Here is a 16,101-nt window from a genome sequence, read left to right as displayed (position 1 = left end):
ATAAAAATGTGTTACCGGCGTAATTTGTAACACATAATATGCATGTTACTGGAGCGTAGCAGTAACATAATTTATAGCATATGGGGACAATTATTATATGTGACAGTGGACACCACTTAGTAACACGGTCTAATGAAACACATTTCAAAACGTGTTACTATTTAGTCTAGTAACACTCTTTTGCACCTATAGTAACATAACACCGTGTTACTAAATCTCTGTTATGTTGTAGTGGCTGGGCATCGTCTAGTTTTGAGAAATTCTCACTGCCACCAATTCCACAAAGAAAAGGATACAACTTCACAGGGAAAAATTGCATACCTACATACTCCACAACCATGACAATGACAGTACTGCTTTGAGGCCTAAAATCACAAAGTTCGGTCTTTATTTATTTTTTGAAAGGCAAAGGGCTTGCCATTTCATTAATTAAGAAGGAGATTTTCAAAGTCCGAAGACCAAGCCACAAATCGGCGAGGATAAAACAATCACTTGCGAGGTAAAATTACATCCAATTCCTTGGCGTCTGCACAAACCCATAGCCTTGCCTCTTCCAGGATCTTGCCCACAATGACCGCCGAAGGCGCAGAAACATTCCGAAAAACCCTGGAATTCCTCTCTTTCCAAAGCTCCCAGGAAACAATAATGAGGAGGGATGCCAGACCTTTTCTATTTGGCGAGCGCACGAAGGCCAGATTGCCCCACCAGTCTCTCACAGTGACCATGTTTGCCCAATCTACCGTTGTGATCTCTGGCAGTCCAAGCGTTGCTTTGACCGAGTTCCACACTGTAAGCGAGAAGCGGCACCAGAAGAGAAGATGGGTCGTCGATTCCTGAACCTGGCTGCAAAGAGGGCACAGTCCGCAATTTGGCCACCCCTATGCTGGAGCATATCCGTTGTCCAAACCCTATTGTGGATGATTAACCAAGCAAATAACTTACATTTTGGGGTGGCCCAAACCTTCCAAACTGCCTTAAGCGACGGCATGATGGTGTGCCCCTCAAACTGCATGTTGTAGGCAGAGGACGTCGAGAAACTACCATTATCCATGAACTTCCAAGTGATCGTATCTTGCGTGTCATAGTCAAGAACGACCCCTTCTAGCTTCTCCTAGAGGGTGACGAACTCCTTGATGTGGCTCGCAGAAATGCCCAACTTAATCTGGGAAACCCAAAAGTTATCAGATAGGGCCTTAGCAACCGTGCAGTCCTTCCTCTTGATAATCTTGAAGATTCCAGGCGCAATATCCATAGGTCGCAGCCCCTCGAGCCAGGATGATTTCCAGAAGCATGCCTTGCTGTCACTGCCAACCTTCATCGTCGTGGCCGCCGCAAAGAGGTTCTTGTCGGCATCATCACAGGGGGTGCCAATCCCCAACCATGGTTTTTCCGGCGAGGCCCACTCGATCCAGAGCCATCTTTGGCGGAGCGCGGTGGCGAACTTTAACAGGTTCATGACACCTGGCCCACCCATAATCTTCGGTCGACAGACGCACTCCCAATTAATTTTACACTTGCCTCAAGTGATCTTGTCGTAGCCCGCCCACAGGAAGGCACGTCTCAGGGCATCAATCCTTTTCATAACCTCAACTAGGAGGACAAGCGAAGTGATGGTATAGATGGCTATGGTGGCGAGGACCACCTTAACCAGAACAGTCCTACCAGGGGCCACCATGAGTTGTCCGATCCAAGGAGCCAGTTTGTGGGCTATTTTACCTTCAAGCGACAAGAAGTGCACCATCTTGAGCCTCGTGACCGAAAGGGGCGGCCCAAGGTATGTCATTGGGAAAGGCGTGAGCTTAGCTGAAAAGTGATGCAAAAATGTCCTGCAGATCCAAGCTAGCACAACGAATTGCAGCCACCAGGCTCTTATTGCAGTTAGTGACAAGTCCGGTGACCTCTCCAAAAGCGTCAAGGGTGGAGGCGAAGTATCGAACATCTTCCTTGATGGGCTTCATGAAAACCGCGACGTCATCTGCATATAGTGGGATGCGAAGAGTTGTGGTATTTCCCCTGAGTGGATGCAGATTGCCTTGTGTTGTGGCCTTATCAAGAATGTGTAGGAGCGGGTCGATGGAAAGCACAAATAGAAGGGGGGAAATTGGGTCCCCTTGCCTTAGACCTTTCCGATGTTGGATGGGATCCCCCATAGTGCCATTGAGCAGGACCCTCGAGGAGGCCGAGGAGAGTAGAGTGGAAACCCAACCTCCGAAACAAGTCGGGAGGCCAAGATGCTGCAGGAGATCCAGCAAGTAATTCCATCGGACCGAGTCAAAGGCCTTTTTGATATCTAACTTAAAGAGCAACATGGGCATTTTTTCTGGTGAAACCTTCTGGAAAGGTTGCGGACGAAAGTGAAGTTGTCGTGAATGATTCTTTTCTTGATGAAGGCACTTTGGGCTTGCGAGACAAGATCATTCATGTGGATCGAGAGGCGGGAAGCCATCATCTTGGCCACGGCGTGGATAAGACTAATAGGTCTAAAGTCAGAAATGTCTTCCGCATCGTCCTTTTTAGGAATTAGCGCGATGTTGGCAGAGTTCAGCCAGTTAAAGTTCACCGCATGCAGATTGAATAAGTGCTCAATGGCGGCCATGACATCCACCTTAATGATATCCCAACACGCCCTGAAGAAAGCATACGTGAACTCGTCTGGTCCGGCGCCTTATCGCTTGGGGAGTCAAACACAAAAGCTCAATCTTTAGCATGGGCATACACCTACACATGCCCTGTTCAAAGTAACAAGACATCCAGAACCCTAAACTCCTGCTCACATCATCATCAAAGAGCTTGCACACTACACAGGAATATTAGCTGCATGTTTTCATAACTTATACTATTATAGCTCCCAACATACCGTTTAATTAGAGGGTGTCCTTGTATCAGCACATATCAAGTACAAATTCAAATTACTATCCAATATAGAAGTTGAGTAGCAGCAGCAAACCCCGTCTAAATCTATTGCTGATTTAGTTATCAGCATTAAAATCACAATGCAAAATTAAAAAATCAAGACAATCCTTTAGTAGATGGGGCCTTCTTTCAGTTACGCCTTGAACTTGTCAATTCAATGTACTGACATCATTCTTTCTATGGTAGTTCCATGTTGACATGATCTAATTATTGAGTACTCCCTCCATTCCAAAATAAATGTCTTAAGCTTAGTATAATTTTGTATTAGAGCTAGTATAAAATTGGACAATTATTTTGAGACAGAGGGAGTATATATCAGCTATAGGTTGTTTATGTTGAATAAAATATAGTACTACAACATAGCAGCGGGTCAGATTTAACCTGACAGTCAACTATGACAAAATCAAGTTCAAGTAGTGCCCCTGTTTCTCAGCTTCTGGATACCCAGCTCCATTAGGAAATGCACAACGCTAGCTCGACATTTGGCTGTCCAGATTAAAGGAAATCTATTTCAACAGCACAATCATCCAACTCGCCAAAGCGACACCAAGGGTTTCACGTTTTCTATTTTTTATTTCAAAAGGTTCACAGTCCACGTTTTCTAATCTTCATTTCAAGGGGTTTACAGTTGTTCAGAAGGAACAGCAGCTACAACCAACCCAGAGAATTTCAACTCAACAGTGGTTTCAGGCAGTACAATGACGATCTCATGATCGCTAGCCATCATTCAGAGTCGTATACGTACACAATTTTGCACAGCAAATATAGGTGGGCATAGCATGATAATCTGCACAAAATCTTGCACTCAGCAACTACAGGCGGGCGTAGAACGATAATCTGCACAAAATTTTGCACTCGCAGGTGTAGAATGGTAATTGCTCCAGAAGAATGACAGCCTGATTGAACTCCACCATGTACACGCTAGCCAGCCATCAAAGCTTCTTCATGTAGCAGTCAATTTACTGGTTCATAATATGTCATCGATAGGGCACCAGACAAACTAGAAATATATTGCTCATCCTTTTCCATAAAATCTTGCCATGTTACACCTGCATCAATAAAAAAAAGTGCATGAGAACACCAAACAAAGCCCTATGTGAAAACATTTCTAGCTCCAGATAAGACGTCAAGCTTTAGCTGCTTGTCAGATATCACATTAGAGATGACCAGACCCTAAATAATCGATCAATATATAGTACACCGAAAGTAGTTGATCACACATGTTAACTCAAAATGAACTGCTAAGCTTTCATGTTCCACGCCTAGCTATATGCACCAACTAGTTCACCCAAAATTTACTGATACATCGACAGGTGGTTCCTATGCATAAACTTGAGAGCTTCTTTTCAATTTCCTTGAACTATTATTTTCCCAAGGACTGAAACATCATGTCATAAAATAGCACACTTTACAATTCTGTATGTCGTGGAGACAATGAATGCCCTTACTGAGAAACAGGGAAATGTCAACTTACACTTAAATCAGAATATACACGATGCAACCATACAGTTCAATTCAAATTAACATAGACAAGTTATACCTTCAAGAGAGTGAACTTCTGCAAGACCGCAAATGAGACAACAAACTAATCACCATGTGGGCACTATTATGCCACATCAAGGTTCCGTAGCTTGTCACAGTGAGGTGTAGGGTAGTCATTGGCCCATTTACGCCGATGGAGTTCCACACGACAGTTTCTTCCTAGCATAGTCTTATAATCTTTAAAAACGTGATCCTCGAGGTTATCTCTAGAAGGACTTCCATGTGGAAACTGCTGATCAAAATCATGTTTGCTGACAAAGTACTCCACCCCATGCTTTTCAGTGACTTTTGAAATGGGAAAGTTGTATGTCTTCTGCAGGGCATACTGAGGTTGCTGCACTGGAATGAATGCAAACAAGACAAAAAGTAATATGACCGACAGGTGCATCAATACTGTTAAGTTTATGAACGACCCGCCCTGTACTGGATGCTCCCTTCTCTGTTGCTCCTGCCTACCTGCTTCTCTTGTCCTGTAGACATTGTGACCACGGAACGAATTATCACGAGTACCGTAGAAGAAAGACCTGAATATCTCATCCGGATCTAAATCTTCTTCATAGTTATAGAAGCCATTTCTTGTTTGCCTCCTTCGCCTAGTAGTTCTCTGCCTCGTGACATTGGAATATTGCTCGTTAAACTCATGCCCCTCAAGGGTGCCTGTCTGATCATAGGTCTTCCGTGACTGATCATTGCCTAGGCACTTGAAAGCCTTGCTGACCATCTTGAATGCATCTTCTGCCCCAGGAGCCTTGTTCTTGTCAGGATGAATTTTCAGTGATAGCCTCCTGTAGGCCTTCCTAATCTCTTCCAAGGAGCAAGTCCTCTGCACTCCAAGAATTGCATAGTAGTCCTTGTTCTTCCTGATATCACGGATAACTCTAACATTCTCCTCGGTGTAACCTTTATCAACATTAGAAGGACCAGCACATTCTTTTGGCGTTTTTAGGTTTTCATGGCCTCCTGTGGTCTTGTCTTGGCAAGCAGTACCATTCAGATTCAGGGGATCAAACTTCTTGGTTGTGGTCAACAAATCAACAATTGGAAGGCTGGGATCCAATCTTTGGGCAATTCGAATAAATTTGTCTGCCCGCTGTCTATCTCCAGATGCAAGCGCAGTCTGTGCAAGCTTGACAGACCTCAAGGCCTCATCTTTGTTCCCATCCATGACTTTAAGTCAATCGTTTCCCGCTAGATTTATAGGTAGGGCGCTAAAGTGATGCCCTGTGAAACAAGAGTAGATTAGATATCAGAAGAATTTAAGAAGTTTTTAGTGTGACTAACGAACTATGGATTCATATCATAAGATAATAAACTGTATGAAAATGGTATAAAATTCAAGAAATAGATCAGCATCAGAAATTAGTTGATGCAAAAAAATAGCCCAGCCAAGAATAAGGAAACTCCTGGGAGCACTCAAAATTAGAAAACCATGTACAACATCATTATGAGCAGAGTTAGTTAAAACTGAAACTAAACAGATTGTCGTGCTCATCAATTACACAAACTACATAAATTGAGCGAGAAATTCAATGTCATAAACAGAATTAGCATGGAAAAACTCGTTTATCGAACATCGCCATTCCAAAATAGCACTGAGCCAACACAAACTAGTGGAAGGAATCAAACAAGCAACGGACATGGTACAAAGCTTAACCTTGCTCTCTCTCTGTGTGGGGATCCCAAGGACGCAGACCAAAGCTTAACCTTGCTCTCTCTCTGTGTGGAGATCCCAAGGACGCAGACGTCATATTTTTCTCTTGCTCTTTAGCCAAGTTTATATGGAGTTGCTCACCCACCGGGGTTCGATCTGCAGGGAAGGCTCATTTCTATCTAAACTAATTGGCAGTTAAAGGAGTGTTGAACCGGTATGGCCCAGCCCATCAAGTTATCTCTTAGGGCCCAGGCCCATGTAGTGGGACTGACCTAAAAGGAGGCTCCCAGCCATCCCGTTCCCATCCCAGCCGCCACACACAAGAAACACAGCTGCTGGAGGTACTCCTCTCTCCCTCACGTACTCCTCTCTCCTTCCCGTTCCTACATGGTATCAGAGGCCAGGTCCGGCAAGGCCTGACGGACGGCGGCGCCGGCCGGCGTGGCTGCGGGGTCCGGTGGGGATCGACGGCGGCCCTGCGTGCTGGAGAGGAGGCAGCTGTGCGCGCGCGCGAGGAGGAGAAGCGGCTGCGCTGGCGACAGGGCGACGGCTGGTGCTGGTTCCTTCCTGCCCCGGCTCTCTTATCTCTCTCTGTTCTGCTGTGTTTCTGGAGGTGGAAGGGAGGAGAGAGGAGGAAGCGAAAGAAGGGCAGCTGCTGGAGTCTGGGGTTGCGGCTGCTGCTGTTTGCCCGAGAAGGAGGTTGCAGCTGCTGCTGGTGGTGTGCACTACAGGGGAGACCGGGAGCTGGGTGCTGCTGCTAGAGGAGAAGGTGCTGGTGGTGGTCTGTTCCTGGAGCTGCTGATGTGCTGTTAGTGGAGCTATTGTTGTGTTGTTCCTGCTGCTGTGCATCTGAGTTGCTGTTTTTGCTGCTGTGTGTTGGTTCTGCTGTGGAGAAGAAGTGAGGCTGTGGTGCTGCTGGAACACCAAAGATGGCTGAACCAAATGCTCTCGCTGCTGCTTTCGAGAAGCTCGCTAAGATCCTCGTGGAGTCCAACTCCAACTCTGGGGCCATCGTTCCTCGTCAGGAAGTGGCTCAGAAGCTCGAAATGTCACCCCTGGACATGAAGCTAGAGGGGGCCACAAATTATTTGAGCTGGTCCAGAAGGGCATTGCTGACTGTGGAACAGAAGGAACTTGATGGGCACTTATTGGGTGCGGTTGATGAACCCGGAGACAAGACTACCGCGGAGGGAAAGCGGTGGAAGGTCATAAACTCTGTGCTTGTTGGCTGGTTGTTGAACTCAGTGGTGCCCTCCATTGGTCGCTCTGTGGAGGGACTATCCACGTCCGCCGAGATATGGAAGACTCTATCCACCCAATACTCAGGCAAGGGTAATTTCATGCTAATTGCTCGGATTGAGGGAAAGATCAGTCGGCTGCGCCAAGGCGATGACATGTCAGTGATGGCATATGTAGCAGAGCTGCAGGCTTTGTGGGCAGAGCAGGATAACTGTGATCCTCTGGACCTCTATGATGCGGCGTGCATCGAGTCAGGGCGCAAGTGGATTGCACGCAGGCGTGTGCTGAAACTGTTGGAAGGCCTCAGAGGTAGCTTTCATGGCAGGGGGGCTTCCTTGTTGCACCAACCTCTCCTGCCAACTATTGAGGAGACTATTGCAGCAATGTCTCAAGATGAGGTGAGGCTATCTCTTGAGCATGCAAACGTGAAGTTTGTGCCGGCTTCGACATTTGCAGTCACTGAGCGCATGGAGTGGGGAGATCCCAACACATGTCATATTTGTGGGGAGGTAGGTCATTGGAAGAGGGAATGTCCAATTCGTGGTAGAGGCAGGGGATACAAAAGAGGGGGCACTGGCAGAGGCAGGTATGCTCGAGGCAAAGGTGGATACCCATGGAACTCAGGGGGTCAACTTTCTAGGGGCAGAGGTGGCTACTCAGGGAACTCAGGGGGCAGGGTGCATATGGTAGTTGAAGAGGACACTGGGACGTCACAGGGCAAGGGAGTTGATGAGGCTGCCTATGGAGACTTTGCTCACTGGGCCTCCACTGATGAAGGTAATTCGATGAAGGCATTTCTTACTCCTAATGAGAGTGCTTCAGAGTGGGTCTTAGACTCTGGAGCATCCAAGCATGTTGCGGGTAATTCCTGTGTGTTTGAGTCTTACCATAAGCATGCTCCTACTCACAAGGGCACTATACAAACTGCCGATGGTACCAATCAGCCTGTCGTAGGGGTTGGCACAGTCAAATGCACTTCAGCCATCTCCTTATCGTCAGTTTTGCATGTGCCAGCTTTTCCTGTCAATTTGGTCTCTTTCAGTGCTCTCATTGATCAAATAGACTGTCGTGTGATCCTTGACAAGTTCGGTTGCTTGATTCAGGATCGACAGACGAGCCAGACGGTTGGGACTGGCACCAGGCGTAGGGGGCTCTGGTACATGGACCAGGAGGTGCAACCGGACTTGGTGTGTGCTGCGACCATGGAGGACAAGGAGAAGCAGGCGATGATCCATCATTGTAGAATGGGTCATGTATCTTTTGATAAGATAAGTAGAATCTTTCCGGATGTTATGTGTGGAATAGGCAAGGGCAAGTTGACATGTGATGCTTGCGAATATGCAAAACACACACGAGCCTCATATGTGAGTAAGGGGCTTAGGAGCATATCTTCTTTTATGCCCATTCATTCGGATGTATGGACTAGCCAGTAGTGTCAATGAATGGAAAGAAGTATTTTGTTACCTTTATTGACTGCTATTCTCGTATGACTTGGATTTACTTGATGCGTCACAAGGATGAGGTGTTTAGCTGTTTTCAGAACTTCCATGCTCTTGTAAAGAACCAGTTTCAGGTGCAGGTCAACGTGCTCAGGACTGACAATGGTACAGAGTATGTGAACAATATTTTTGGGGATTTCATGGCTAACCAAGGGATTCTTCGTCAAACTTCATGTCCGGACACCCCACCTCAGAATGGAGTGGCCGAAAGGAAGAATCGTCATATTCTCGAGGTTGCTCGGTCATTAATGTTTACCATGAATGTGCCTAAGTTCTTATGGGATGAAGCAGTTATGACAGCCACGTACCTGATCAACCGGACACCTTCCAGGATATTAGGTATGAAATCTCCGTCTGAGTTGCTCATTGAAGATAATAAGTTTGTTGTTTCCCCAAAGTTGTTTGGCAGTACTTGCTTTGTTCGTGATCACCGACCATCTGTTGGAAAGCTTGATCCTCGGGCAGTGAAGTGTGTCTTCCTGGGATACTCTTCTAGTCAGCAGGGGTATAAATGTTGGTCTCCCTCTGAAAAACGCAGGTTCGTGAGTATGGATGTTACCTTCAGGGAGTCCGAGCCATTCTATGGTACGCCGGCTGATCTCAGTCTACTATTTGCAGAGCTTGACCACCTACATCATGTGCACGATGGTCAAGAGGGGGAGAAGGATGTGTCTCATACTCAGGGTGATTCTGTGGGCAATAACACTGCTAATGATGTGCAAGTTCAGGTCCAACTAATAGTGGGAACAATTCCGGTTAGTACTCTCACTGATGATGATGTGCAGGTTCATGTTGAGCCAACCGTCGATACACTTAAGATTGGTGCTCTTCGGGTTCCTGTTCAAGATCGATGGCAGACGAACACCCTAGTGTACTCTCGACGGCAACCACACGTGCAAGGGGAGCAGCAAGGCAGTGAGGCAAGAGTGCAGGGGGAGCAACAAGGCAATGAGGCAAGAGTGCAAGGGGAGCAGCAAGGCAATGAGGCAAGAGTCCAGGGGGAGCAGCAAGATAGTGAGACGAGCTCATCTGACACAGTGGAGCTGCCCATTGCATTGCGAAAGGCTACACGTGAAGCGGCAAGAAAGGGTGAAGTAGCAAGGAAGGCTCTACCGAAGGATGATGCTTGTGATGATCTTGATATTGGCAATTTTGTGTCTTATAAGGCTTTGTCACCCACATATAAGGCGTTTGTTGCCTCCCTTCAAACTGTGTCAATTCCAAAGGATTGGAAGGCTGCAAAGCAAGATCCGAGGTGGCGTGAAGCGATGATAGAAGAGTTGGAAGCACTAAGGAAAAACAAGACATGGGTGCTAACCACATTGCCGGCAGAAAAGAAAGCAATGAGTTGTAAGTGGATCTATACAGTGAAGCAGAATCCTGAAGGGAAGGTGGAACGGTATAAGGCCGGATTGGTCGCTAGAGGATATAGTCAAACTTATGGAATTGACTATGATGAGACGTTTGCTCCCGTGGCAAAGATGAACACAGTAAGGATATTGGTCTCCTGTGCTGCAAACTTTGGGTGGAAGTTGCATCAATTAGATGTCAAGAATGCCTTCTTGCATGGTGAGTTGCAAGAAGAAGTGTACATGGAAATACCACCAGGTTTTGGCACTTCAGAGACTACGGGGAAGGTATGCAGGCTGAAGAAATCCTTGTATGGACTGAAGCAATCACCAAGGGCCTGGTTTGATAGGTTCAGACGTGCTGTCCGTGGTATGGGGTATAGTCAGTGTAACAGTGACCACACGATGTTCTACAAGCACTCTGATCGGAAGATCACCATTCTTGCTGTTTATGTGGATGACATTATCATCACTCGAGATGATGAGGAGGAAATAGAGAGATTGAAGGGTTGTTTGAGCAAGGAGTTTGAGGTAAAGGATTTGGGTAACATAAAATACTTTCTTGGCATTGAAGTGGCTCGGACAGAGAAAGGAATCTCTTTGTGCCAACGAAAATACACCTTGGATCTCTTGAGTGACGTGGGCATGATGGGATGTCGTGTTGCCCCTACTCCGATTGAACAAAATCACCAAGTGACAGCACAATCAGGAGAGCTAGTGAATAAGGAAGAGTATCAGAAACTGGTTGGAAGGTTGTTGTACTTGTGTCATACCAGGCCTGACATTACGTATGCTACGGGGGTGGTGAGCAGATACATGCATGAACCAAGGAGTGGGCATCTTGATATTGTGCACAGAATCCTGAGATACTTGAAGGGGACTCCGGGGAAAGGGTTGTGGTTTGGGAAGAGTGGACATCTTGAGGTGGATGGCTATAGTGACTCTGACTGGGCCAGTTGTCAAGATGATAGAAGATCAACTTCTGGTTACTGCGTGTTTGTGGGAGGAAATTTGGTATCATGGAGAAGCAAGAAACAGCCGGTTGTGTCTAGATCAACAGCAGAAGCTGAGTATAGAGCATTATCTCAAGGGTTGTGTGAGATGCTCTGGGTGAAGTACCTACTGAGCGAGTTGAAACTTCTGAGGAAGGGGCCCTTGAAGGTGTGGTGTGACAATCAGTCAGCTATAGCCATCACTAATAACCCAGTTCAACATGATAGGACAAAGCATGTGGAAATTGATCGGTTCTTCATTAAGGAGAAGCTTGATGCCGGGGTCATCAGCCTTACTCATGTCAGTTCTGAGCAGCAGTTTGCAGATTGTTTGACAAAGGGTCTGGGAACAAAGGATTGTAACTTGGCATGTGACAAGATGGGAATGATAGATATCTACCACCCATCTTAAGGGGGAGTGTTGAACCGGTATGGCCCAGCCCATCAAGTTATCTCTTAGGGCCCAGGCCCATGTAGTGGGACTGACCTAAAAGGAGGCTCCCAGCCATCCCGTTCCCATCCCAGCCGCCACACACAAGAAACACGGCTGCTGGAGGTACTCCTCTCTCCCTCCCGTACTCCTCTCTCCCTCCCGCTCCTACAAGGAGGAACTCTTCCCCCTTTGCCTTTAGCCAATATTTACTTTTAGACCCCTTAATGTTGTTGTTTGTTTTCGTTCTGCTCTGGGACAGTAATCATACACTGAGAACCTCAGTGTGGCTCTTATGCATCACCGGTGCGGATCTATTGCGGCTTTATTAGTTTATATATTAATCTAAAGCCAGACTCTGTTCGAGCCTTCTGTCTACAAAACCTCAGCCTAAGGCTGGTTGTAATGGGTAGTATCATATACTAGTATCACGCATATGATACTAGTGTATGATACCACATCCGTAATGCATAGTATCATGTGTTAGTATCATAGGGTAGTTCATTTTATTGCCATGCAAAACACATAGTAGCACATCATTTAATATGATACGGTATCATAATATGATACTCAACCCTTTCTTTCTTCATTTAATTCTATGCAACCTCATCAAAATTGCTTAGTTGGCATGCATGATACTACCTATGATACTCTCATTACGGGCAGCCTAAGAAAATACTTCTAGGCATTCAACAACTCAAGATAACAAATCAGCAAGCAATTAATTGGGTGGAGAAGGTCCAAACCTGCCATGCCATATATAGGGGCCCTATAACTGCCCAAAGCTCCTACGCACGATTACTTCAATTTTGTTTGTACCAGAAAGAATTTGGGCTAGAGGAACTGACAGGAACTACACTAAACCCGCGACACAAAATAAGTCGATTCCTATGCCCGACCGATCGAAATTCGCCACCGACTGGAAAAAAGCAAGATCCTGACCAAGCAGGAACCAAAACCTAGTGCACGAATCATTCGATCCCACCTACCGCCGCGATTTTCGCAAAACCCTAGGCCGCACAGCGTCGCAACCAGGAGGAGCAGAAGAGTCCAAGTTGCCGCGAGTGCCTGTGCTCGCGGCGACAGGATCGAGGCGAAACCAACAGGGCTGAGATTCTGGAGTAATCTGGGAGGGATGGACCCGGAGTCCTTACCGGAAAGAGAGAGAAAAACCGACACGGCGAGGGCGAGGAAACCCGCGCCGCCACCGCCACCGCCGCCACCGTCCGACGGGAGACCAGGAGAGGGAGAAGAGGGTAGGCGGAGGAGGCACTTCCCCCTCAAACCCCTCGGATTTTACGCCTCTTACGGTAGCGGACGGGTACTGACTGGTGCTGGTTGGCGGTGGCTGGGGCCCAAAGCCGAGAAGTTAAATCCACGGCTGGTTTATGCGGCACGAATCGTAAAGCACGCGACCCCTCACCCCACCTTCCATATCAGCCGCCGCTCCCCTCCGAAGCTTCTCGATCCCCCCCCCCCCCGCGCGCTTCCGTTCCGTCCCCGTCGTCGTCGTCGTCGCCTCCCTTGCGGCGGCGAGGGAGTGGCTCGGACTCGCATCGCTGCGCGCAGGTCAGTCGAACCCTAGCTCTCCCGCGCTAATCCCAGCACATAGGCTCTTGTCCTTCCTGATAGAACGTGGATCTAATAGGCATAGATAGATCCGGTACAAACCCGTGACTTTACCTTGTCCTGAGCCGGATGAGCCCGCACCGTCCTCCATCGGTGTGGTAGCGACGGCGGTGATGGAGAAGAAGGGTTGGGCGTGGGTGGAGCTTCCCATGAGCACCGCGCTTAACATAGATCGGATAGGTATGTCGGTAGGGGTGTGACGGCGGCAAATCTCGTAGTTCGTGCCTCGACACCCCACCGTCCTTTATATAGCGCGGGTCACAGGGGCCCACCAACCATAATGGGTTGGGCGCCCCCGATTAGGGCGCATAGATCAAGGCCCGGTGGACCGTTGGGGCCACGCGGTGAGAGATCAATCTAACATTCTTCCCCTTGATCTCGACTTTTACTTTTGACTTTATACTTTTCATTTATTCCATCACATATAAGCATGTAGAGCATGTCTCATCGTCACAGCTTAATTGTCGATAGAATCATACAGCTACAACACACTTTTGTTTTGAAACAAATTCATTTACTTTTGGGCCTCTTATAATCCAGGAATCATAGGCTTTCCAACAAACCCATGTCGGCTAAGTGTTCCTTGAACACACTGGGTGGTAAGCCTTTCGTTAGCGGATCCGCAAGCATATACTTTGTACTTATATGCTCGAGACTTATAGTTTGATCATGGATTTTATCTTTCACAACGTAATACTTTATATCTATTATCTTGGAAACATTACTAGACTTGTTGTTGTGAGCATAGAATACTGCAGGTTGGTTGTCACAGTATATCTTTAGTGGCTTGTGAATACAATCTACCACTTTCAAGTCGGGTATAAACTTCTTTAACCATATCATCTGCCCGGTGGCTTCAAAACATGCTATGAACTCTGCTTGCATCGTGGACGATGCAACTATGGTCTGTTTGGAGATTTTCCATGAAATAGCTCCCCCTGCGAGAGTGAAACGTACCCAGACGTGGATTTTCTATCATCTCTATCTCCCGCAAAATCTGCGTCTGAGTACCCTTTTATCTCTAGGGGCTCAGATCTCCTGTATGTTAGCATGATTTCTTTTGTGCCTTGTGTTGGAATTATGCCCTAGAGGCAATGATAAATAAGTTATTATTATAATTCTTGTATCAAGATAATCGTTTATTATCCATGCTATAATTGTATTGAATGAAGTCTTAGATACATGTGTGGGTACATAGACAAAACACTGTCCCTAGCAAGCCTCTAGTTGGCTAGCCAGTTGATCAAGGATAGTCAAGGTCTTCTGACTCTGTGCAAGGTGTTGTTGCTTGATAACTGGATCACATCATTGGGTGAATCATGTGATGGACTAGACCCAAACTAATAAACGTAGCATGTTGATCGTGTCATTTTGTTGCTACTGTTTTCTGCGTGTCAAGTATCTTTACCTAATACTCCCTCTATTCCGAATTATAAGTCGCTGGGGACTTTGTTCCGACCAGGTGAAAAAGGGTAAATAGACATTTATGCCCCCAGTTCAAATTCTAAATCTGCCCGTCTTCTTCCTCAGCGTCTTCCACCTCGGCCTCCGCTCCCGTCCTCGCCCTCCACCTCCACACTCGCCCTCCACCTCCACCTCCACCTCCACCTCCCACCTCCAGCGGTCCGACCTCGCACTCGACCTCCATCTCCGGCCCCGCCCTCGACCTCCACCTCCACCTCCCACCTCCGACGGTCCGGCCTCGCCCTCCACCTCCGCCTCTGGCCCCGCCCTCCACCTCCCACCTCCGGCGGTCCGCCCTCGCCCTCGCCCTCGCCCTCGCCCTCCACCTCCGGCCCCGTCCTCAACCTCCATGTCCACGTCCACCTCCACCCTGATCCTGGCGCCTCCACCTCCAAGACTGCACCCAGGTCCGAGAGCCTCCACTTCCAGGCTCAGGTGACCCTCCTCTCCCGAGCTGCTGCTACTACTGGTGGTGCTGCTGCTGCACAACGCACTCCTCCACTCCACCTCTAGGCCTTATCCTAGAGCTGCTGCTACTACTGGTGGTGGTGCTGCTGCACACGGCACACCCAGCTGGAGGTTATTTCTGGAGCTGCTGCTGAGGTCGGTTGATGCCCACATTCATCTCATCAACCTGAATTTGGCAACAACTCTATCAATATTTGGCAGTAATGTGAACAAGTGATTGTCAACTGAATTTGAAGCGAAATGGTGATATTTACTACTGCTACTGAAGTACTCCAAAATGAATGTTCTGTTTCTAGCCAACAATTCTAAACAAGCAGAAAGAAAGATAAGAAGGTGTTCACAACTGCCAATAGCACAGGACCAATAACAATTCTAAACAATTAACTGAAATTTAACAACAGCAGTACACTAAGAGAGAAGAAGAGATAAGAGAGAATTAACTGAAATTTTAATTGTTCCAGAATCACTTCGGTCTGGATAATTCAGCTTAACTGGACTGGCTTGCGGTTAGGAAGATCTTCCATGTATCCGCGAGCAGGCCCCTTACGGGCTACCGGAGACTGACGAACAAGTTCAGACAATCACACCCAAACTTAACAGAAAAGAGCAAAAGCAGATTTAAGAGGCGCCTAAGGGCCAGCCAAGAGCACAAAATTTGGTCTCAGTGAAACCATATTTCAAATGCAGGAACTTCGGTCTCAGTGAAACAGGTATCATGTGTCACATCTACACAACATAATGTGTGGTGTAAATCACAGTGTCACAGATACACAGCATAATGTGTGGTATAAATCACAGGTACACAGCATAATGAAGTTTTACAAAGTTTAGCCAACAGAAACACAGCAACTGCTGGGTTTTCCTGAAACAGGTATCATGTGTCACAGTACTGCAACAAGTTGAAATAACAAGATAAAAAAGAACG

General features: G+C 47.2%; 1 protein-coding gene across 2 annotated transcripts; it reads right to left on the bottom strand.

Moving 5' to 3' along the window:
- Nucleotides 1-3,466: 3,466 nt before the first annotated feature.
- LOC123440587 (chaperone protein dnaJ 49-like) lies at nt 3,467-12,929 on the bottom strand. Of its 2 annotated transcripts, none has more exons than XM_045117154.1 (3): nt 12,770-12,929; nt 4,454-5,676; nt 3,467-3,962 (listed from the first exon to the last, which is right to left on the bottom strand). In XM_045117154.1, the coding sequence occupies exon 2, from the start codon at nt 5,618-5,620 to the stop codon at nt 4,520-4,522; it is 1,101 nt and encodes a 366-aa protein (XP_044973089.1). In that variant the 5' UTR covers nt 5,621-5,676; nt 12,770-12,929; the 3' UTR covers nt 3,467-3,962; nt 4,454-4,519. The 2 variants fall into 2 exon arrangements, with proteins under 2 accessions (XP_044973089.1, XP_044973096.1); XM_045117161.1 differs by lacking the exon at nt 12,770-12,929 and adding an exon at nt 9,153-9,169.
- Between the last annotated feature and the right edge of the window lie 3,172 nt (nt 12,930-16,101).

The sequence above is a fragment of the Hordeum vulgare genome, chromosome 1H (assembly GCF_904849725.1).
Source record: "Hordeum vulgare subsp. vulgare chromosome 1H, MorexV3_pseudomolecules_assembly, whole genome shotgun sequence".
Lineage (NCBI taxonomy): Eukaryota > Viridiplantae > Streptophyta > Magnoliopsida > Poales > Poaceae > Hordeum > Hordeum vulgare.
This window is presented reverse-complemented; position numbering and strand designations above follow the sequence as displayed.